The sequence below is a fragment of the Vicugna pacos genome, chromosome 10 (genome assembly GCF_048564905.1).
Source record: "Vicugna pacos chromosome 10, VicPac4, whole genome shotgun sequence".
NCBI classification, from domain to species: domain Eukaryota; kingdom Metazoa; phylum Chordata; class Mammalia; order Artiodactyla; family Camelidae; genus Vicugna; species Vicugna pacos.
Genome location: NC_132996.1, coordinates 287,025 through 312,162, shown reverse-complemented (window position 1 = coordinate 312,162; position 25,138 = coordinate 287,025). Strand labels below are relative to the sequence as shown.

General features: G+C 43.4%; 1 protein-coding gene across 1 annotated transcript in view; it reads right to left on the bottom strand.

The window, feature by feature from the left end:
* Positions 1–584: 584 nt before the first annotated feature.
* Positions 585–25,138, bottom strand: part of LOC140698886 (uncharacterized) — a 30,884-nt gene continuing 6,330 nt past the window's right edge. Inside the window, exons 5-11 of the mRNA XM_072970745.1 lie at positions 8,750–8,776; positions 6,882–6,940; positions 6,532–6,684; positions 5,872–5,995; positions 1,240–1,299; positions 984–1,141; positions 585–705 (exon numbers count right to left, since the gene is read on the bottom strand). Of these exons, the coding sequence (XP_072826846.1) occupies positions 6,589–6,684; positions 6,882–6,940; positions 8,750–8,776 (182 nt within the window). The 3' untranslated portion in view covers positions 585–705; positions 984–1,141; positions 1,240–1,299; positions 5,872–5,995; positions 6,532–6,588. The remainder of the gene's footprint in view (positions 706–983; positions 1,142–1,239; positions 1,300–5,871; positions 5,996–6,531; positions 6,685–6,881; positions 6,941–8,749; positions 8,777–25,138) is intronic.

Sequence of the window (25,138 nt, the reverse complement as noted above, 5' to 3'; positions counted from 1 at the left end):
AAATTTTCAACAGTTTTTACTCTTCGGAAATAAGGGGAAGGGAGGTAGGGCCTTCCTCTACCACCACAGTTCTCTTTTCAGTATTTCAGTTAAGTATACTTGGAATTTAAAAGTTTATTTAAGTCCGAAGTAAAATGGACAATGCCTCCACAAGACAGAATGCTATACTGGTCATCAAAAATCATGCCAGAGGAGATAGAATATTGTAGAAAAACATATAAAAAGCCGAATGGAAAATGGAGGTGTCCACACAGTAAACAGTCACAGAGTGCTCTCTGGTTTTTTATGACAGAGGTGATCCACACTGATGAAAATATACGTTAACGTGTTAATTATTATCTTTGAATAGCGGGACAAGGATAGCCTCTTTTGCCCCCTTTTTCAGAGTTATTATTTTAAATGCACATTCTTTTTCATCTGAAAAAAAGCATTTTTAGGTGTGTAGTACTATGCATTGGAGAATAATACAAGAATACTTAGAGAAACAAGTAACTAGGAGACAAAGCAGCAGCATCACACAATGTAGGACGGGCGATCCTGATTAACACCACGAAGTTACATAAGGACCCACAAAGTGAGAGCACCTGCTGTAACAGGGCGTGGCCCCCTTCTATTTGTCAGCAGTGTCTTCAGGGCTGAGGCAGTTCTGAGCACGGCCAGTGTCAGTGCTGGTGTCTTGATTGATGCTACTGGGGGTGAGGGCACCTGCAAGCCGAGAGGAAGAACAGAAATCATCCTCTGCCTTTTCTGTCTTGTTTCTTTGTTACTTTAAAAGAGAGCCATATATAAGATAAACCGTGTATCTCCCCAAATGAAATTTCAGTAATGAAACCGTTTTTAAAGACTTCACAGCTTATATTCTGCCTATAACTGTCTTTTCAACAAAGATCATATTTATTAAATGTTAATTAACTCAGTTAATTAACTCCCTGTTGAAACATTCTAGTAAAGAACATGAAATGCAGTATGTAAAAGAACCACACCTGCAGTGACTAGCTCAGCTGTCTTGACGGCAGTGCAGTCAGCCCCCACCATCCCGTGGCCCTGAGCTCCTGATGCTGGTAAGAGATTACGCTGCCGCCTCAGATGGAGAGAAACGGTGAAAGCATTTCTTGAACCCTACAGCACTGACAAAACATAACTGACAAATCCCAGGCCCCTTTGAGGCTCTCATTTTCTGTTTCTGGCCAACCCCCATCAATGAGCAGAACCACCCAATCCCCGAGCCATGGGACTCACGTGGGAAGCAGTTTTGGAGAAATTTCCAGGTATAGAATGTAACCAACTATACATAGAACTCTGAAAAAAGAAAAGATGCCATACTCTGATTTTGGAAGACACTCAAAATATTCTCCTAAGCCTTAGTAGCTGGAAAGGCTGGGCTTCTCCTAAGTCACTTATTTATTTCACAGCCAGTAAGCATCTCCCTCAAATCCTGCTTCCCTGTGTCTGCTGGGAGCTTGAAGCACACTGCTGCTATCGATCTTATAAGTCACATGGCAGAGGCATGTGTCTCACGCCTGCAACCCTCACACAGGCTCGCCTCCTAGCCTCACTGTCTGAACTGGGCCCCATTTTCTCACCTGTTTATTTGGTATCTGTTCTTCTGTAAGCTACCTGAAATGCGTTTTGGAACATGTCAGAAGAAGCAGTGGGTTGAGAAATGGACAGATTGAGAAGTGAGAGATGGGCAGACAGAGAGAGAGACTCCAAGAAAAGGGGAACAAATAAAATTTCCTATGCAAAACCCTCTTCTAATCAGGGAAGGAAACCACCACGGAAAAGTGTGAAGAGGCAGGTAGCTTAGGACTGTTTCCTGGATTCCATGAAAAGTAACACCAAGAGATGAGAGGGTAGAACTTTAAATAGTAAAAGAAAAAAAGCACTCATGCTTGAAAAATATATCTACAATATGTACTTTCTAAAGAATAGACTGAAATCAGCAGGACCCAATAACACTATACTTGGGTATTTACAGAAGTGAGAATCCCATCTCCAAACCACAAGGCATCCCTTCAGAGCACTGACAGTCTACATGGGGCGGTCATAAAGCCATCACCGCAAAAGCTATGCTACCCTGCACTTACGAGGAATGAGCAGCTGTGCTCAGGCTGCCCACGCGCGTCATTTACACCCCACAGCACCTCTACGGGGGGGACGCCTAGCGAGCCCCGTCTCTGCAGGACAGAAAACCAGTTCTGGAGAGGCTAAGCCGATTTACCAGTTCTCCATCTCACAGGACTGGTCTCTCCAGAGCAGGACACGAACTCGGACCCACGATTGTAACCATGGTACTACAGTGCTTTGTGTGCTGTTTGTGTGTATAATACATTTGTTTCTATCATGAAAGGTTATTTAATAAATGATCGGTTGTCTTGTCTATCTCATTAGCTCACAATCAATCTTTTTATACTGTTGAATTGTACTCTTTTCCCCTGAAGAAAGGAACGGAAACAGCGGGGGTCAGAAAGAGGTGGGGCTCCATTCTTTATCTGGGATCTCATCTCATTGAAGTCCCCAAACAGGGAAAAGGAGCAAATGTTCTCTTTATCTTTTAAAGAGAGGGCTCCAGTGATGGTGACTTATTCAATTACAAAATCAAGGCTGGGGAAAGGGCACATGCAGCAACTAGAGCAGTATCAGCTGTAGGAAGGTCAAAAGTGCTCATGGGAGGGCTCAGGGGGCAGCCTCATTTAATTTCAATCAATAAAACAATAACAAACTCTAAAACTACTGGCCTACAATGGATTAGCTCTTTCTTGACATCTAGCAAGTTTCCACAGCCCACATGTAACATTATCGGGAACCAGTGAAAGGAAGAGTCCACAGACAAGGAAAATCAATGCCACAGGCAGGCTGAAACCCAGGCTGGAGTTTAGGAAGAGAAAGGGCATAGTTAAGAACTGGGGAAAGGCTGGGGAAAAAAATCATCACAAGGACTCTCAAGCATCATCCAACAATCATATAATCATTCATTCAAGAGAGAGTTACTGAGGTCGTATTCTGTGCAAGATTGTACAGCGGGTGAAGCAAGAGCGCAGCGTCCATGGTGGCAGCAAGTTGCGGGGCTCAAATACACTTCTGATCCCAGTACCTTGCACACTTGTCCTCAATATAAAGGCAAAGATAATTAAAGTAAAATAATACTCTGTAAACTCAAAGCATTGTTGAAAAAAAAAGTTAAAGAAGACCTAAATACCAGGACAGACACTCCACACACATTCCCCTATCAAAAGAAAGTGCTCTTGGAATGGCAGTGCTCCCCAGAGCGATCCGTATATTCAACGTGGTCTCGATCACAATCCCAGCGGGCTCCTCTGCAGAAACTGACTATCTGCTGCTGCAATTCATATGGGAATTCGAGGATCTCAGTAACCAATACGTCCTTGAAAAAGAAAAATTTGAGAGGACTTATAATTCTCAATTTCAAACCTTACAACTGTATCTCCAGGTGAGATTAGAGGCCATTGTGAAGTTATTACTGTGTTAATTCTTATTTACTAAATTCTCTACAATGAATATTACTGTTACAATAAGAAAAATAAAAAGTAAGTTATCCTTTAAAACATGCACACCGATTCATTCATTGGGAAAAAATTATTCTATCAATTAAGAGATAAATATCTATTGAAAAAGGACAACTTAAAAACAAGAGTGCATTTGCATTTTTCATAAATTGAAAACTGAAAAGCACAAAGACGTCAAGTTTCTAGGGAGACCAATGCAACATACTAATAGTTATTTTCAGAAATTCTAATTTAACAATGAAAACTCTGGAAAGGGAAAATCGTGACTGAGAGCCAACTGCAAACACATGGAGAGCAAAGGCCTAGAAATCACAGTTCCTTTAACTCTGCTCCTAACACAATAGGAGAGGAAATTCCTCACTGAGGGGACAGTGGAATCCCATGCATAAGACAGGATACACAGTACAAACTGCACTAGAATTGGGGGTGATTTCCATAGAAGAATTCTAAAGTTACAAAATTGCTGAAAAACTATTAAAACACTGACAGAAAGATTAAAACACACAGTCATATATATTATATAGAAACATAGGTAGTCTGCTCCCATGTTGCATTTAAATACAAATATATTTGTTCATTTATGGGCACTTATGACTTTATCCCTGGTAGAATATTTCAACTAAAACAAATAATCAATATAACACTCCTTTGTCAAATCTACTTGATAAGTTACTCTGCTATGTAAACATAATGTGTCTAAGATAGATCTAAAATTAGTGAAAAAGAGCTTTGTATGGCTTCTTGAACTATTCTCAAAATTCAAAGCTTAATTTTAAAACAGATCTGAACAGTAATTCTATATTACCTTTTCCGTCGTGAAATGAACAACACAGTCTGTTGTCAAAATTCTGTCCTTACAATGATTCACGAGCACCGTATCCTCACAAAACTGCTGGACAGCAAGGCACTATCCAGACACTGTGACCCAACAAATGAAACACAATGAAGACAGTGACCCTATTTTGGAGGGCTTATAGTCTGTGTCAACACCAGGGTTTTATTTGATTGGTTTGATTGGTTGGCAAAATAAAATCAATCAAGTACTTTCTTCTTTGAGCATTCTATAAGTCATGACTCTGCTGTTAGTGTCATGAGCAGGAAAGACTTAAGCATGACTTGATTAGATCAACTAGCAACAATCATCACTGGAGAGTGAGTAATAAAGAAGTTAACTGATAGCAATGCTTCTCCCTACATGAGACCTAAAATAAATCGACACTGATATCCGAAAAGAAAATGAGAATTTGAGGTCCCCAATAAGAAAAAAATCTAACAAGAAATCAAAAAAGTAAAGATTTTTTCATTAACGTTTCCTGGAAAGATTGGAGCATGGTGGTGTTGAGCTCAGATGCTAGGGAAAAACATGAGGGTCTGAATTCCCACAGCACTGGGTAGCTTTGACACTAATATGTCAGTCAAATTCTCTGCATCTCAGTCTCCGATGCATAGACTGGGGCAACAACCGCACCCATCTCCTAGAACGGTCCTAAGAATTAAGTTATTTTATATATACAAGTTTTAATAAAATACATCAGATATTAAATATTACCCCAAAAGCACAAGGAAAAATGAAAACAGAGATAAATTGGAGTTCATTAAACTTTAAAACTTTGCTTCAAAAAACACCATCCAGAAAGTGAAAAAACAACACTCAGGAGAAAATTTTTTCAAATCATTTATCTGATAAGGAATTTGTGTATCAAAAAAAAAATTCCACAGCTCAACAATAAAAAGGCAACTCAATTAAAAAATGAAAAAAGAATCTGAAAAGATATTTTTCAAGGAAAATATACAAATGGCCAATAAGCACAATGAAACGGTGTTCAATAACATTAGCTCTAAAGGAAATCAAGTCAAAACAACTAGGAGAAACCGCTTCACATTCACTACAATAGGTTAAAATCAAAAAAAGATTAACAAGCACTAATGAGGACACAGAGGAAGCGGAGCCCGCAGCCATTGCTGGTGAGGATGTAACACAGCGTGACCACTTTGGAAAACATCCTGGCACGTCCTCAGAGAGTTGAACATTTGGCTTCTGAATGATCCAGCAATTCTGCTTCCTGGGCACACAAGTAAGAGAACTGAAAACAAATGTTAACATAAAAACTCCTACAGGAATATTCACCATTACTTTTCGCCATTAATTTTCAGAGCCAAAAAACAGAAACAACCCAAATGTCTATCACGTGATGAATGGGTAAAAAAAGGGGCCCAGCCATACAGTGAAATATTATTCAGCAATAGCAAAGCATAGAGTACTGACCCAGGCCACAACGTGGACAAACATTGAAAACATTACTCAGTGTGAAAGAAGTCAGTCAAAATAGACGGTTCCACTTACATGAAGTGACTCGATTTGCATGAAATGTTCAGCACAGGCAAATCCACAGAGACAGAAGAGTGGCTCCCTGGGGCTTGGGGAGGATGGGGAAGTTGATAATGTCTGCTTATGCGTACTGGGTTTCCTGTTGGGGGGAAGAAAATATTCTAAGATTGACTGGGATGCACATTTCTGGGCATAGAGTAAAATCCGCTGTACATTTTAATGGGTGATTTGTATTAAAACTGTTAAGAACAAAAGCACCTCGGATTAGTACCTTCCATAGTAAATGCAAATTGCTAACATTTATTACAGGAAGAAGAAACTGCCCTCAGCATGAAAGCAGGAGATCAGCAAATATTAGTTAACCGAAATTGGACAAGAGCATTTCACTTGAAACTGTTGCTGAGTGTACAAGAAATATTCAGACATGACAAGGAAAATCAGTTTGACATCACGAAGAAGCATTCTGCTTCAAATGCAAATCAAGGATTCGGCAAGCCCAGCTGCTACAAATGACCAGAGAAGAAACCTGGTTCTTAAAACAAGCACCAGAGCCAACAAGGAAATGGTGGTGAGGAAAGCAGGCGGCCTAAAATCTGGAACAGTGTGCTACAAATAATTTCTCCACTGAAAATTCAAAAATAAAATGAAAGTGATGTAATGCTGTGTTGAACTCACGTGAATGGGCTTCCTGCAGTGCTTGACAGTTCTGTAACCCCGAATGACTCAGGAGAATCAGCATGGCTCCTGGGAGTCCCCAAGTAACTGCCCATCAGCACGCTGACCACCATCACACGTGCCAGGGTTGAATTGCAGAGAAGAGAGCAACCTCTGAAAGGCACAGGGAATGTTGACAAGGGAATAAAAGGCTGCGGTCAATCCTGGGACAGAGGCCCTGTGAGCAGAGGCCAGAAGGCTGCAGGTGAACTGGAGTGGCCCTGGGGCAGGAAGGGACCACAGGGGAGCATATCTCAATTATCTCCTCTCTCTCCCTCGGGTAGGAGGGATAAAGCCTGCATCCTTCTCACCTGGAACTGTGGGTTCTGGCTGGCGGAAGTCTTACCGACACGGAATGAATTTCTCAAGACTGCGGAAAAAGGAAAGAAAGCGAGAGGGATTAGGGAGCCAAATCCACGAGTCTCTCAAATGCTCCCATATTTATTGTGTATAATCAAAGTAAAAAGTCAATAACAGTTGTGAGATAGTAGGCAGGAACTTGGGGAAAGAAGGGATGAGACAGAGATTGTAGACTCCACCATGAGTACTAAGGCTTAGTTTACCTTTAGGGAAGTCATGGGCTGAGGGGAACAAGATACATTTTTTAGACATGTTCATTACAAAGCAGACCACCAGACCAGCCTGGTCCTTGTTTTGGGGATAATAGACTATCTAACACCACGCAGGCCTGGCGTTTATAGCTGAGGGCCTGGGTCATTGCTGTGCAATAAGCAGTGTGCTATCTATAACCTCAAATATGCAAGCAAGGCATTGTCTCTGCTTTTTATGGCAAGGAGACAGGAGTGAGGATGCACAGGTGTTTGCTTTAAAGCAGTTAATAAGCACATTTTTTTTCTTAAAGTTGACAGGTGGCTGGGATGTGTTACAACTTGTTAACTCAATCATGGGCTCCCACATGGAACCATTATGGAGGACATCCTAGGATGAAAAATCCTGGCTCTGGATCTTTTCCTGCCAGCTTCGGCCACTCCAGCAGGGTCTAGACACATCCCTGAATAACGATCCCACAGAACCACCTAAACTCTTAACTCCTGGTGCTTGAAACTTAATTTTAGCTCTACACAACTTAATGTAGAAAAGTTTCAGAAATAAAAGATATTATATTCTTTTTATATCTCATCATAAGACTGATTTTTCTGATTGCTCTAAGCTGCTTCTACATGGTAAAGCACCTAATTCTGCAGGTGAATTCAGTACTTTCCTTTGGGCATAACTAGACAGTCTGGGCTGTCTGACTTCTATTAGTCAAATACCAATACACTTAATTGATTTCTTTGTTCATCAATTTCAGCCTGGAGGTGAGGGTCTATCACTATTTTCCTCAGCCCACCCTCTACTCTTTTCTCATCAGCATCTCAGGCCTCCTGAAAACAAAACAAAGCATTTGTTTCCCTTCATCTACACTTTCCACAAAGGCAACAGGAATCATCATGCCTAGAGAATGAATTCAACACAAATGTTAAAACAAAAATCTATAAACCTGAAGCAACTCCATCTCCGGCTCATGATACACAATGACATGAGAGTAAGTGTGTCAGGTACAAAGCATGCGTGAGCCTGACCACCTCATTTCTATTCTTCAAAGGAAGGAAGGTTTTCGTATTTTTTATTATCATTCTTTGTCATTGTTTCTGATTAAGCCAAAAAATTTTTTATGAAATAATTAAGCACTGCAATAACAGATTTTCGCTGTATCAATTACAGAAGGAATTCAGAGGGGATAGGAAAACCCACCTCTGTAAAAAATGCAAAATTCCTTCCCCTGTTAAGAACACGAATACAAAATGCAACAGAGAATTCAAATTCTTGTGGAGAGGACAAAAGCCACAGAATCAAAGCAAAGTCATTATTATGACTCAATCCAAAATTCACTGGACAAACATGCTCAATGCATTCAAATAATTTTTAAGGCACACTGCAAACCATTCACTTAATTATCTACAGGCTAGAGGAAGAATTTCCCTCTATAACAGACAACATAAATCAATAGGTTGCCCCACCAAACAAGGAACAAACATCAGGTTTTTTGCAGTTCTGATAAATCAGCAAGTTTTAAAGATCAAAATCCAGAAATTTTAAACATTCATTCACACCAGAATGAATCAAGCACTTAAAAAAAATAAATAACCCAAAGAAACTAAACACATTGATCACGTACCTGGATCAATGAGAAATTCTTGTACAGCTGGAAAAAAAGAACAGTCTATAGACTTATACTTGAAAAATAAAACTACTTTTAAAGATAACTGCTAAAACACATTTCATCATTCATGTTGCCTTGAAAAATCTGAGGCACTTGTCTCTGATCAGAAAAGCAATTCTGAGTATTAGTATGTTACAATTCAGTGCCAGTTTGCTTTAGAAGAAAAAAGAAAAGCTACTGTTTCTCATCTTGCACAAAGTTTAAAGAACCTCCCTGCCTCTATCTCCTCCCATTTTCTAAGCTCATGCTCCCCAACCCTTCTGAAACAATTATGAGAACCTCTTATTCCCACCAATATGCCAAATCACAAAAGAGTATCAATTTATTTGTGTAAATATATACCTACACCTTGAACTGGAGGAGAAAGATTTCAGAAGGCTATATGGAACTTATTGCTACATTCCTGAAATCACACACATACACGTTCACAGAGACACAGACATATACAAACTGAATTACTGGGCACTTCACAAGCTAAGGTCTTACAACTTCTAGAAGATAACTTTGTAGTTAGTTTAAAATACAAAACGGTCAGCTTTTGAAAGCCTTGAACATTGCAAAATCATCCAAATATCAATGAGGTCCAATTAGCCTTCTCTGTAGAATGTAATTCCCCATGATGGCAAAGCAGACCCTAAGAAGTAGTGGATCCAAGACTCGTGTTTTTCACTAGCTATGATCGTTTTAAAACATGTAAACAGATTTAGAAAGGTATGTCCCTATGACATTTATTCTTATTGAGATGGCATATGTATTCAATTGTCTATGCAGAAAATAGGACCCATGATGGTGTTTAAGAAATATTTTGTGTATTGAAATATTTATTTTTAAGTGCAGACAAGGAGGGTGGGTATTACTCCATTGTAGAGCACCTGTTGTGCACGCACATGTTCCTGGCTTCAATCCCCTGTACCTTCATGAAAATAAATAAATACAAGTGCTTACTTAAAAATAAGAATAAATTTATATAAAAACATAAATGCAGACTAAAAACCACTGCAATCTAGGAGCCACAATTATAATAAAAAACAAGAGTTTCTATCAAATATTGACTATACGCCAATCACAGAGACAACCACAAATCACACCTGACAACCATCACGTGTGATTCTCAGCAATCCTACTAAGTAGACACGGATGAGAAACCCGGCTCTGCGGATGAGGAGACGGAGCTCGGAGGAGCCGGGGACACTGACCGTCCTGCTCCCCGTGACACCGCGTCAGCCCAGGGCAAGCGCTGACAGAGCTGCACTGAGGGGACACCCAGCTGCATGGAACCATAGGGGATTGGGGAGTCCTAGAAAATACTCAAAAGTGTTCAATGAAAAACCAGCTCAAATATGTTACTCTGTGCCCCATCCTCTAAACACAGAACATGTCTGGGACCTTTTTGATGCCTCCGTGTCCTTTCTGCCATCATCAGTTACGTGCCCTCTCAGCGCGACCAGTCATGAACTGGACCCCATACGAAGTGCACTCAGATGGAAGAGCTTTAAAAGCTGTTTTATGAAGTTTGTAAGACTCTGTCTATTCCTCACACAGGCGGTCATCCGGCACTACTCACCGGTGCGGATGTACCACCTGAAATCACACCTTTCTGCTTTTTAAAATCCTTTCATGTAATACAGACTTTTAAACAGCAAAGAAGCAGCTCAACCACAGACAGTGGACATCTTTTCACCAAACGGACTCAAACAGCCCATCGGACTACCTGGAAGCCCTTTTCTTCTATTAAACCCACTTCCAGGTACTTCATCTGATTGGTGGACTCGGCCTCTGAATGGCCTACTCAGAGAGATCCCATCCTCACATCCGGGGGTGGGAGAGGACCCTGCTGCTGGGAGAAATCAGTGAGGAAGGTGGACATCCTCCAGCCATTTCTGCACGGGTAGAAATGCCACATGCTCAGAAATTATACCGTCAGCACCCCTCGGCTCCCATGGACTGGTTTCACATTAAGCAAACTTATGACACACTGATGCAAGAAAACCAGAAATTCAATTTATTAATGTAACAGGAGATGTGAAACTACAAACCAGATTGAAATATCAGAGTTCAACCATGAGTACAGATTCTCCTCCACGGCCCAATCTCGGGCAGGCAGTCACATGGCAAGCGTGGACAGAAGCAGAGCAGGAAGGGTTTCTAGATTAACTCAATGGACTAAATTTCTGTTATAAGAACAGATCTACTGCCTGGAAAACAATTAATGCCAATCACGGGGCACACTCCATGGACAGTGGCTGAAACATGACTGTGAGTACCTGTATAACTCCACTTTCCCTGTCCTTTCTGGTCTAACTGATGCAGAGGTACAGAGATCCAGGGATGCAGATACCTGTAAACACCCAAAGCCCATCCCTGGGAGCCTGGAAACCAGATAGCCAGGATTTAATCAGCTCTGCCACTTACTAGCTCTGTTACCTTGGCCAAATTACTTACCCTCTGTGTGCCTCAATTTCCACACTGTAAACCTGGGATAACAATCAAATCTTTCTTACTCACTTGTTGTGAAAATTGGAGGATTCATTTCTGTAAAACTCTCAGAAAAGAATGTAGCACATTTTTGGTGCCCAACAAATTTCAATTTAATAAGAAAGTGATTTACAAGTCTCCCATCTAATCATCTTCTGTGTTTCATGACTATTCTGAGTCCCAAAGGAAATCCTTATTTCCCCTCTTATAAACTCTTGAGGAGCACCCTTCTGTTTCAAGCCACCACCTGTTTAATCTGAGGGGGGATTCCCTCCTCCCCACTCCTCTGGTCCATGGGAGACTGCTTCTCCCTTCACACCCCTGACCACTGGCCCACGGCTAGCCCTCCTCACACTAACAGATTGAGGTGTGAGTCCGGGGAGACAAGCAGGGCATATGAAAGCTTTCCTTCCCCTCCAGTGTTGGCCACCCTTAGGAAGCAGCCGGGATGCTCAGTTCCATGGCAAGACAGTCCTGTGCATTATGGGTCAGAATCTCTCAAGGGAATGCTCGCTGTGGACCAGAGTTACCTGGGACTGCGTAAGTCTCTAATTCTGGGACATAGTGTCATGACACTCACTCTCCCACAGCCCTGAATTTCATGGAGAACGTGGCTTCATCAGTAATAAAGGAGACATTTATCGCCTGCCTGTTCTTCTTTGTCATCTCTCAGTTGGCTGCTGGACACAACATGTGTATAAGTATTGGGTCCCCTTAAGCCCCAACTTATATGAAGTAACAAAAATTCTGTGGCTTAACATTGGTTCAGGGCGACTGTGTAACTGTCCTGACTCTGCTGATGCTAAATTATGTGTATAGGAACTATGGAACCTCCTCAAATATCTTTCATCATAAAACCAGCTTTTCTTATTTTCCTGTTTCTCAGTAATTGCCAAAGACTATCAAATGATGGCTTCACACCAAACAGCAGTTAAGATTATGAGCCCTCTTGTCATACACACTGTGCTAAACACTTTACATAATTTCTAATTCTCACAATTCTACAAAGCAGAAATGAGTGTCCCCATCTCACAGACGAGGGAAAAACTCAGAAAGAACTGACTCAGGATCACGTAGCTCAGTGGCAGCGCGTGCACGCAAACCCAAGTCAAAACACCACACCCCTTTGTATATGTACCAAATCTCCTACCACCCATTGACACACAGCGGTGGGGATAATACTTAGGGAACTCAGTACACTTTTCAGCTTTAAGGTGCTCCAGAGGCCGCTTCTAGCTCTTTTATAAAATCCCGGCTCACTGGTTTCTAACACTGCAAGAAAAGTCCGATGTTGCAACTGTTTGCACAGGAAGTCTGAAATGTTCACAGCGAGATGATAGAATAAAACTAAGACATAAGCAGAATAATAGTTCCAGGTAGTCAGACATAATGGACATTGTGCTACCCTGAAGCACTAAGCAAAGGAATCAAAAAAAAAAAAAAACGTTGTTTAAGACTTCCTTTACAAACAGGAAAGTTAAGACTGTAAGAAGGTGTAACAGCGCCACCTATGGCTTAAAAGGCCTTCCTGGTTGCCTGGAAAGGTGCAACACAAAAATTGCCTGTGGATCAGAAACAAGAATCAGATAACTAAAAGCTTATGTAGCACATACTGCTCTCCTAGTCCTCATGTCTTGCACTGTAGCAAAAACCAACAGAACTGTACTAGGCCTATATTCATAAAAGTCATGTCTGTATTTTTCCAACAGGAGGTAATCTAAGTATCTTGCAAAATACTTCTCAAAGAGCCAGGAAATCATAGAAGTGTATTGAAATACAAAAACATTTATTTACATATTAAAACAGCATGAGCTTTTTTCTATTAAAAAAGCTGACATGTCAAATCAATGTTTTGATATTTTAAAACCTATTAAGAGTGCAGAAAAATAAATCAAAATTTTCTTTAATCACAAAAGAGAGAAGCTTATTCCCTGAAAATGATCAATGTGGATTTTTCTAAACTTAATGCTTCTGGTCAGAGTCCTACGAATTTAAATGTCTGAGTGTATAGTTACACAGCAGCATGAACACTGAGTTGTAACAATACACATTCTGTGTAAATAATCTTCAAGGTCGTCTGCTTAAGTCAATTTAACTAGTCCCTGTCTCAATAGAATGATACAGATTTCATTAAAACTTCATACTGCACGCACACACACACACAAAACCCTGAATCCTTGTTACTTTAAGCCATATTCATATATATCCATATTGAATATGCATCAGAAACAAGCCACCCTCTTTAGTATTCACAGTTGATCCTTCTAAACTATCTGTCATTGTGACAGCACATTTTTACTAAGCAGCTCTTGGATGCTTTGTATACAAGGCGTCTACCTCTCACAGTCAGACATGGTAAACGGCATCACTCAAATTTCACAAATGAGGAAATATACTTAAGCCATGGAAACAACGTACATATTTATCATCAGGAAAGAAAAGAGTAAAGATTTTACTTTCAATATGCACTGACAAACTTTTCCTCCATACTAAGACTACATACATAAAACAAATTCAGTCATTGTAAATTATTCTGTCAATAAGCACCACTAGAGAAAAACAAGCAACATCATTAGCAATGATTGGACTTTCAAAGCCCACTCCTATTTTGCACTATAATCATTTTTAATGTTTTGTTTTTAGTGCTTACATAGCACTAATATAAAGAAAACATAAACTATTTAAGTCATTACCTGAGAATGCAACATTTGTGAAAATGTACAATTTTAATTTATGCCGCTCTGTCTCACATTCTCACTGGTGTCTCTCCTTTGAAGGCCTCATCAGGCTGAGATCGCCAAAATCGGTCATTTATGGACTCACAGGAGTTCGGGAAACCACTCAACGGGAGGCTGATCAGAGGAGAAATTGAGAATGCATCCTGTGCAGCCTGGGTTCCAGCACCGAGCTAGGCACCGCCAGCTGCGTTTGATTTGGGACAAGCTGCCCACCTCTCAATCCCTCAGCTGCAAAAAGGAGACATTGATACCTACCGTCAAACACCTGCTTTGAAGTAAAACATGAGAAAAACAGTTTAGCCTTTGGTAGGTGTCCACTCACAGCAAGCTTGGTCATTATGATGATGAGGATTACTTTTAATAAGTTAAGCTAGACCAAAAATTAGAAATCACCATAAAGGAGAAACATTTTAACTCAATAAGCATTTCCTTTTGAATGGATTGATAAAAGTTCTAATGATTTTTTTAATAAACCAAATTTTGTCCATTAATTTTAGATTTACCGGTTTATGGACAAGTCTCCAAAAAAAGAATTAGAGGCCTCTAACCTCTGAATACTAAGAAAGTAAAGTTTAAAACAATTATGGGGGAGAGTATACCTCAGTTGAGAGAGTATGTGCTCAGCACGCATGAGGCCCTCAGTTCAGTCCCCAGTAACTCCATTTAAAAACTTTTATTTAAAAAAAAGGAGAATTAAAGGAAAAAGATGGAGGACTACAGAATTTTTTTAGAGAATCCACTCAGATTTAAGATGGGGAAAAAATATCCATTTCTCACAGGAAATCTTGAGAACTATGTAAACCGGATCTGAGTTGTCTAGTCTTTAACATTATTCATGAATTCATATTACCAAGTCTTAAAACTACCTGATAACCCACAGTGGTGATAGTGATCATAAAACCTGCCAATGCGGATCGAACTCTGGCTAGGACTGCTCTGTTCTGACATCTCTGCCCCTGAGGCCTCACCAGGCTGAGAGCACTAAATTTTGTCATTCATGAGCATCTCGTGTAAGTCTTCCATTTGTGCTTCTCAGTCTCCTCTCACCAGCCCCTCTGAGGGAAGCACTGTTATCATCTTCCCCACACGCAGATAAGGTCACTGAGGTACAGAAACTAAACCTGCTCCAGGTCACATCGGCATTAAAGGACGTCTGTATTTCTGCTGTTTTGCGATTGACAAAGGAATCTGAGATATCAATACAAGATAGACTGTTAAATAATCAAGTCTGTCAGCTCTTCACCTCAAAGAGCAGATACTATAAATTCCTGATGTAGGATGAGGCTGCCGCCACAAAATGACTCAGCTAGAAATTAATATCCAAGATGAAGCAGCGGATACACATAAATATTCATGACTGTCAACTCCTCTCACGGGTCTTGGCCCTTCACTGCCTGAATGGGGGTGAAATCCCCACCCGTGTCTGGGAGGGTAGCGCGGCTCTTCCAAGTCTCACCCAGGCTTCACAGGCTGTTTCCCCCTACAGACTGTCCTAAATGATTAAAAAGCTCACAAGATTTTTACACCAGCCAAAACTGAAAGACATTTCTGCATATGGAGCACTTTCTCAGGCTTAAACCATTTTTGCCTACACTCAGCAAGGGGGAAAAAAGAAACATGACTCTGCAAAGTCTCTTAGCCTTACCACTCACAGGAGTTGAATGGTCTCAGCACAAGATGACCCTTCACATTACAGGATGAGAACAAAATAAAGCCGCCCCAACAACAAGCACTCCCAGAGACAGCGCTCAGCAGTCTTCTGCACACTCACGGTTGTGCAGCCCTCACCACCATCTATTTCCAGAACACTTCATCACCCCAATAGAACACCCCTGTCACTAGCAGTCACTCCACAACCCCCCTCCACCCAGCCCCTTGCAACCATCATCTGCTCTCTGCCACTGCATGAGCCAATTCTGGGCATTTCTAAGATCACTGAAATCAACAATATGTGGCCGTTTGTGTCTGGTTCCTTTCAGTTAACGTGCTGTTATCAAGGCTTTCCCATGTTGAAGTGGTATCAGCATGTCTCTTTTTTTTTGAAAATGTTAAACTTTATTAGAAGGTGGTAAATACTATCAAAAATAGTTAGAGTGGGGTATAAGGGGTGGGGTTTCAAAGGGAAAAGGCCGGGTTGAGCAGTCAGGGTGGACTACCCAGAGCAGATGGCTTTTTTCATATTCCCCTTTATTTATTTTTTCTGTTTTATTCACTCTTATGTCTGAATAATATTCCACTAAATGGAGATACTACATTTTGTTCTTTCATTCAGCAGCTATATATGGACGAGGTCCAGAAGAATGAGTGTAAGTGGTGGCTAGCAGGGATGGCATTTAAGCAAAGGGCAAGATGTGCTTTCAAAAAAAAAAGTGAACAATCAGAGGCACAAGGAAATTCAGCGCGTTTCTGAGAAAGTGCATGGTTGCTTCAGTAGGACTGCCATGCAGGGCTGTGGGGGATAGTGACAGGAGACACAGTGAGGGAGTCACCTGAGAATATTCCCCACTGTAAGCAGCTCAGCCAATTCTCCTCCCTCATCCTGTATTTTAGAGACATTTTTGCTAGCTTTTCTCTTATTTCAAGTAACAGTACTTTAGTTACACATCTGATCATCTGCATCAGACCACATTAGCTCCAAGCCACAGAAAATCATTCACTGACCGGAGCAGCTCCAAGACATAACATTGATGGACCAGGGAGTCCTGCAGCATCCCATCCTGCAGGCACAAACCACACATGTTCCCTGGTGATGTCCGGAAAGTAAAATGCATGGAAATATCTCACTGCTGCTGCACGACATCTGCCCACAAATTGCCCCCAAATCATGCTGGCACAGCACTACTCAACCCTCGCACTACCCAAAAAAAAAAAAAGAGAGAGAGAAAAGAAAAGAAAAGAGAAGAAAAGAAAAGAAAAGAAAATATAAGAAAAGAAAAGAATAAAGCTAAGAAAGCAAATTTAGGCTCTTCCATTGAAAACCAGCAACCATCACTGCCAGTATCTGAGCTGGAATGATCCTGACTTCAAAAACCACTGTGCAGTTACTATTCAAATGTGACAGACATATATGTATTTCACTTAGATGATATTACAATAGGATTTTTCTTTTCAAAATTTCCAGTTGCAACAATAGCACAAGAAAGTTTATGTCTCATTTTTTAAAAAAAATCAATTATTTTCCACTTTGTTAATTTTGAATCTATTATTATTTTATAAAGGGAGCTATGCTGCAGATTATAAACCAAATATCTGGCTTCTGCAAACAAGACCTATATGACTTCACTATTTCAGAGCAAGTTTTAATGATGCTTTCAAATTGGGGGCGCTCACTAACAGCTCTTTAAATACTGTCAAAGATGTGCTATTATGTAATGCAAAGGGTCTACCTACACATCAACTCAGAAACCAAAGAAACTACACGAAAGCCTTAGTTTATCATTTTAAAATATTCCTATTATTTTGAATATTAAATTTCTTAAAAGATAAGATTTTTTTTGAGAAAGACATCAGTTGTATTAAAATTCCTCTCACCAAGAAAGCAATCTTTATCAAGAATTACTACCCCTATGAAAATCCAAAAGACAGGACGTTTCTAGCTAAGTTAACTTACAGATCTCAACACAAGCCTAAATCCTATCTGCGCTCACTTGAACGAGCCCAGCAAAGTCCTGGGCTACTCTGGAACTTAGCTCTTCTGTTCCATATGTTGGCAGAGCTAAGATCATCACACAAGGCAGGGAAGGAGAGAAGAGGTAAGTCCACCTGGCGGCCTCCATCTGTTTACTTCCAGCCACAAGGTGTCGCTAGAGCGACCCCGCTAACAAGCCCTCCACATAAGGAAACCCGGCATCCACTCTGCCCCTGCGGTCCCCAAGCAGCCCCGACGCCCCTCTCCCACTGGTGGCCTCCGAGCCTGTGAATGGTCTTCTAATGACCCTCCCAGTTGGTGACACTCTCCCCCTCTTCCCCGCTACACACACACACACACACACACACACACACAGCCAAGGCAGCCTTCCCAAAGCACAAATTTGATTACATCTCCCCCACTTCAAACCCATCAAAGGCTCCCTGGTAGAGTTCTAGCCCCACCCCCGAACCTGCTTGTCCATCCTCACCTCAGTACCAGGTCCCCAGTGACCTCAGGGGCCCCGTGACCTGCTGCTACTTCCCACTAGCCTCCAGGCTCATTTTAACTGTTTGTCAAGGAAGTCTTCCTTCCCTCCAACCTCCGCACTTTGGATTAGGTGCCCTGCTGTGTTAATAAAACATTTTAATCTAAGTCAACTTCTGACACTGCTAAGCTCTCAAGAAGCAAGTACATTTTGCTTACTACTGTGGGTCCACCCCCTCTCCCCTAGACACTCAGAATTGCGTGTGTTGTGAATAAAAGAATGAAGGGGTGGGACTCAAAAGGACAGGCAGAGCTGCTCTCCTAAGGGTCACTTCCTGCTGACACCCTTCACTGCCTCTTCTGTGTCAGTTCTAGTAAAACCAAGCTCCTCCAAAGCCCTCCACCCCTAGGCCCTCTCCAGTGTCCTTCAAAGCAGGATCACCCACCACCCTGGACCACACAGGGCAGTCTCCCCGAGTCCCCACCCCACAAGCCTCCAGGCCTCTACCCGGGCTGCTCCTGCCACCTGAGTCACCCTCTTGATTCCTTCCCCTGGCTGACTCTTACTCTGTCCTCAGAACTGAATGTAGAGCCAATTTCTTCCAGGAAGTCCTCCCTGATGATGTCCTTTAGCTCTTGGCTGGGCTCCATCTACAGCAGCACTGCTTGGTGACCAACTGGTATTTGTCCACCTGCTCCTATGAGACCATGACCTCTTGGAGGCCACGTGGGAAAAAGGAGTGAGGTGACAAGAGGGGTGGGAAGAGCAAACAGGAAAGTCGCAGCTCAAGTCCCAAATTCAAGGATTCTGTCTCAGATAAAAAGAATAAACTGTTTCATACGTGTGTCATTTGGCTATGATTTTTGTGGCTCATGGAAAACAAGAGCTTGGTGTTCAAGCCTGAAATCCAAGTTACATGCAAAGAAATGTACATATTCATATCCAAAGGAAACCAGAGCTGCTCAACAACACTTTGCAGTTAAAATCCAAAGGAACTTTGATAAAGGCAATCTCCCTCTCTCTCTTTATTTTTATTTATTTATTTTTTTTGGTATCATATAGTTTTAGAAGTATTTGTATAACTAAGTGATGGCTACAGCCTATGATTCTGCACTGGAGTGTTTGGGGCTAAGGAAGCCCAGATTACATGCACTGTGTAAATGCAATCACACCAACACAATGACAGGCGCCCTAGTGGCTGAGCTGAAGTTCCAAAGCAGAGAACTTTATGTTGGAAGACAGCTCTCAGTAGAAAGTAAGAAATGCAATGTTCTGTACTCAATTTCATTAGCTTTATGAGCCATTAACAGATAGTATGTCTTGTCTAATGAAACCCCAAAATATATTGTCATCTTCGATTTTCTCCATCTGACTGTTTTATGCTAAATTTGGATATCAAACCCTCACTCCATACGGAAAGCTCAGGCCTTAGCTGCAGCACAGTTACATCCCGTGGAAGAAAGCCGATCAAGGGAGAACAGGAGAGTTTCCCTTCAGAAGCTGCTAAGTGTGGTTTTGCACCTGTATGTCATTTACAACCACGCCATCGTCAAAGGAGTAAGACCTTACATCTGTGGGGCAAAAAGCACTGCGGTGGTTCCGAACCATGAAAGAACACTGAGCTTTGTGCAACAGTCCTGAGGCACTTAAAGCGTACTTTCTCTGAAAGGCTCCGAAACTGACTCACTTCACCATTTCAGGTACAACCGGAATTAGTAGAGAGAACATGCCCTTGAAGTCTGACAAGGCCCTGCTGGAATCCTGCTACAGCATTTACTAGCTGCTAAATGAACCAATTCCTTAAACCTCTGAGGAGGCTTCCCAATCTTCTAAACGGGGCTGCCACCGCCCACTTGGGAGGCATGGATGTGAATGCAACACGCAAGTAGGGCGGCCGACTGGTACGTGACACGGGACCTGGCTAGTTTCCCTCCGCTGCCCTTCTCCCCCTTTAAACTTGCACTGTTCCCCCTGGTAAGGGTGAAGCCCCAGGAACAGACTGCCCGATTCTTCTGTATATCCCCGGATACATACCTTACCCTTAGGAGGTCAGAAAAACAACTGCCTTCTCCCCAGTCACTATCAATATTCTTAAGAGTCTGGGTTTTTTTTAACTCTATGTTTCAGGGAGACTATTCAAGAATTGTTCAACCACCGTTCTCCAGGTTGGCTCCTCTCCCAACGCCCATCCCTTCTTACCTCAAATCTTCTGTCTGATTGCCTTTTGTTCGTGGGAAAGAGAGTCCGCTAGGGTGCGGACTCCCTAGGCCTCCCTCCCTTCATCACAGGAGAGTGTGACTACATTCTCCCAACTCCCCACTCCGACTCCAGCTTCTGAGGAGTTTCCCCTTCTGGACCCTGCAGCCTCTGGATCGTCCCAAGACGCGCACACGTGGCCAAAACCCTCTCTTCAGATTTCTTCCTGTGTGGCCCTGCCCACCCCCCAGAACCTTAAGGATAAATGCCATTGCTCTGAAAATCACAAACGCCGCTGACTGACACACCAAAGCTGCATGGTCCGGGCTTTCCTCCAAACCAGGCACAGCCCTGCCCCCCCTCAGACACAGTCTGCACCTCTTGAGATGAGCTGATCCACTTGCACGGCTGTGAACACCAGCTAAGAATGACGAATCCCAATGTGTATCTCTAGTCCGGCTCCTTCACCTGAGCCCCAGGCTCATAGACACGAGTGCCTCTTGGAAGTCCTAACTTGGATGACAAATGGCATCTTAAAAATGCCATATGTCAAAAAAAAAGGCCTTATGTCCACCATTTACTCTAGACTTCGATTCCTGGCAGGTACCTCCCAGGCTCCCCATTTTAGTAACAGCCCCAGCACCCACCTAGGTGTTTGAGGTCACATTCAATTTCCACTGTTCCCTCCACCTGGCCCTGCCCTGGAATCAGTCTTGTTATTTCTGTCGCTAAGCCAGTCTCAAGTCTGGTTCTGCAGGGAGCACGATGGAAACCCACAAGCTCACAGCAAGGTGCACTGAGTCACAGTCCTCCGAAGGGAGTTCCCTGGAGGGGGAGGCATCTCCTGCTGCCAGCCACCTCAGAAGGCACTGGATTCTCACAAAGAAGGACCAGAAGAAGGGACTCAAGGATCTCCCGTGATCTGAGGTTTGAAGGGCCCGAGGTCTGGGGGAGCTCCTAGTTAGCTGACACTCCTGTCAGTGAGCAGATGAGGATGGTAGGAACCCAGGCAAGTCTGTTCTCGCTCCGACCCCTTTTCTCTCGGGAGCCACGGGAAAGGCCAGTTTCCAGGGCACAGACCGGCCATCACAGATCCCAGCCTGCATTTGCTAACCCAGACAGCCTAGACTCCTACTTGCGACTCTTACTTCTGTTCTGTTCCCCCCCAGAATGTGATGGACTCTTTCAGAAAGTCTGGACTGTCTCAAGCGAGACCAAGTCAGTGAAGGATGAAGTGTCCACATTTGGACCAGAGCATGAAAGGAGAAACAAGGCCTCATGTCCAGCATGACGGTGGTGGCCAAGCCCTTTCCCTGGGTGAGATGAACCAGGGTCGGGGTGAGAATGCAAGGTCCCTTCACGGCTGACAGGGGTGTTGGAGACTCACTACCGCAAAATAACCACACGGCCGTCAGTGGTGGACATCAGCTGCAACAGACACAGAGTCAGCTATTTACTGCCAAAAAGGGGTAAAAGTAAAGGCCGGTGCAGGGAGGCCTGCACGGCTGCTGAGGCAAACCACAGACCTGGCTCTGAATGCCCACTGGCTGAAGCAGAGAGGAAGCTACGGTCCCCTTTAGCGGTCCCTGTGTCCACCACATCCAAGTGAACCAGTTACTTAGGACAAGGCAATGTTTTCCTGATACTTAGAAAAACCAGCCTCATAAAGGGAACAAAAGAGTGGCATGGTTTTAGGCCCGCTCCTGCCCCTCTATGAATGCAAAGTAAAGTAAATGGCACTGGGAAGGTGAATGCAAAAAAAAAAACCAAAAAACAAAAAACCGGTGACTGCTTCCTCCAACAGCGTCCCCTGCAGCTGCTCACCCCCGAGCCGGCCACTTCCTCACCAGTGACCGCCGGCCAGGAAGCGCCGTCACGCACGTCACACAGCGACAGCCAGGAACCGTGTGCCGAGCACGTTTGTGTAAAAGCCAGAATCAAGCAAGGTGCTGCAGATTTTGACTTTCCAAGTTTAAATACTCCATGAAAAAAATCCCTCAGCAGCCGCCTAAATCAATTCGCATCTCACTTCTTCAAAACAAATAAACAAAATTAGTAAGAGAGCATTTGTTACCAAATATAAGGACGAACTAACAGGTTCCTCAAAGCAAGGACTTTAACAGATATCAAACTCCAGTGGGTGATGTGCTAACATAGCAAAAATTCCAAAAAAGTAGAAAATAAGATGACTAGGATAATATACGAATCATGGCAACTGTTAAGTTTTTGCTTTTTATAGCGATGGAGACGGCACAGAGGGCGATCTGGCTATTCCAATGCAGGGTGTGCACAGCCCACATTTTCAGACCCAACAACATGCTCACGGGGTGGTATAAGGGAAAAAGGAAAATAGAAAAAGGAATAGAGGAACAGCCAAAATTAGAAACACACGAGAACAAAAATGACTTTGACAGCATTTACAAGAAATTACGTCAGTGTGATGAGGACAGGGACGCAGGGACGGTGAGACCCACCCTCACCTCCTGATCCAGGGAAGGCAGGGGCCTGAGGGGAGCGATGCTGCCGGGGGACCCCAACGTGGTCAGCGCCCCAAACCAAAACTTCACCTAGATGCGTGTAGACAGCTTTTGAGCTACAAAATGTGGTCGCATTTCAAGCTGGACAACTTTACTCACTCCCACCAAGAGGAACAGGGGAGAATTAGGTTCTGCTCCTGAACCAAAGCATTGTTTAAAAAATTAATGACTGTGTAATAGTAAAAGCAACAATGGAGTAAAAGTCACTGGAGGAGAACGTGCTTGACCCGAGCTCACTGGCCACGTTATCTTACTGACGTTCAGATGCTGGCTGAGCCCTTATGGTACCAGAACAGACAGACCCACCAGGAGGGAGGTTTAATGCGCTGCTGTATTTTGATGCCGGCAGCCATGCCTGGTACACGAGGTTCTGGGTAAACAATGGTGACAGTGTCAACAACTATGGGCTAAGCACACATCCAGCTACTCCGCCAAATCCCAAGGGCAGACTTCAAAAGGCAAAAACAAGCTGGCATTCTCTGTTGGCTCTGCAGAATCAGAGCCAAGCAGTTGCTGAGCAAAAATGTCACCAGTGCCTCCTATGACAAAATAGGAGGCACTGGCGTGGGGCTGGGGCAGGGCTCCAGGCTTCCACTGATCACCCACCAGTCTGTCCAGGGGGTGAAGGAGGTCCCTGCTTTCATTGCACCGATGCACCTACCTTGAATGACGCCTTAGGACTCAACAGGAGGTGACAGGTGAGGTGAACGGAGCCAGTCTTGGTGTAGCACGGTTCTGGCAGCTATGCCCTCAGCAGTGCCCAGTTTCCTAAACCTGACACCTCATCTCCAAGGAGCAGAAGTGTAGTGTGGGCATGTAGATCACAGGGCCCTGTGAGGACAAGTACAGATCATGGCCACGACATGCCTCTCCCCTTCCTTAAGCCATAGAGGAATGTCCGGGGAGGAAGTGAAAATTATTCCAGAGCCTGCCAGGCACCACACGCAGGTGGGACACGGATCCCCTGTGTCTGTCATTCACAGGACTGGTGTGGATTTTCTTTTTATCAATTCTCTGGCATCTTCTCCTCCATCTTACCAACAACAAGAAAGTAGAATCTGACCTTAGAATCACAGAGAATCACAGAGAATCACAGAGCCCCTCCTGCACAGCGGGCCCGGCAGCACGTGCCATGTCCTCCGACCGTCACCTGTGGGACCGCCATGAGCGCTCTCCAGACTCAAGGCCCGAGGCCGTAGGCCGGGGGGACACAGCTCACCTCACTCTCCCCAGTAAAGGGGGACCACCTCTCGGCAAAGACGTCTCACCCTCTTCTGCCCGAGGGACAGCTTGAAAGATACACAGGGAAACATAGTAGAGGGTGAGGGGTTAGGCAGCCCAGAAGTGATCGTCTGCACTTCCAAGGCAGAGTGGGGCCTTTGACCTAATCACAGGGACAAAGTGAGGACGAAATTTTCCCTGCTGTGTCCCATACACCGTGACACGCCTTTCCCTGCATAAGGAGCTAATTCGGAAGCCCCTGGCAGTGTTTCTGATGTCCTAACTTGGCATGGTGGCTGTCAGGCAGGGGAGAGGGCCTGAGCCGTGCTGGTGCTGGGCCTGGGAGGCAGGAGACATCGGCTCCACCCTGAGCTCAACCAGCACCTCGTTCTGCGTCTCGGGATTCTGAGTCTCATTTATAAGCAAAGGGATGAAACTGTCCCAGGACAGGCTGTCCAACAGGAATGAAATGAGAGTCATGTAAATAACGTTTCCCAGTTGCCAGGTTTAAAATGTAACAAAAAAAAAACCAAGTAACTGATTTTAAGAACAGACCTTACTTATTCTACTGTATGTAAAATACTATCATTTTGACGTGTAATCAATATAGAAAGTAACAAGATAGTTTATATTCTTTTTACTAGACAAGTTTCAGCGTCTGATGTGCATTTGACTTACAGCACATCTCAGCTCAGACCGGCCTCCTCCCCAGCACTACTAAAATCAGTAGCTGTGGCTACTCTATTGGACAGCAACTCCAGGGGTCCCCCCAAGTGTCCTGGCTGAAAAGGGGGAGTAAGTGTCCACACTAACCCTAAAAGGATCTCTCTGAAACAAAGGCGGATTTAGTTTTAAACGTCTGAAAACCGGCGGGCTACACCTCCTTCCCGCCTTGGCTACAAGAAAGCCCTCCTCCTTGATGATCCCATTCTGGATGTAGGGAAGCAATCTGTCACACAGCCAGGGTGGCCCGGCCTTCAGGTTGACTTGCCTGCTGTCTGTGTCCAGTCCCACGAAGTCCTCCTTCTCAAATAGGATGTAGAGGAGGGGGGTCTTCTCCCC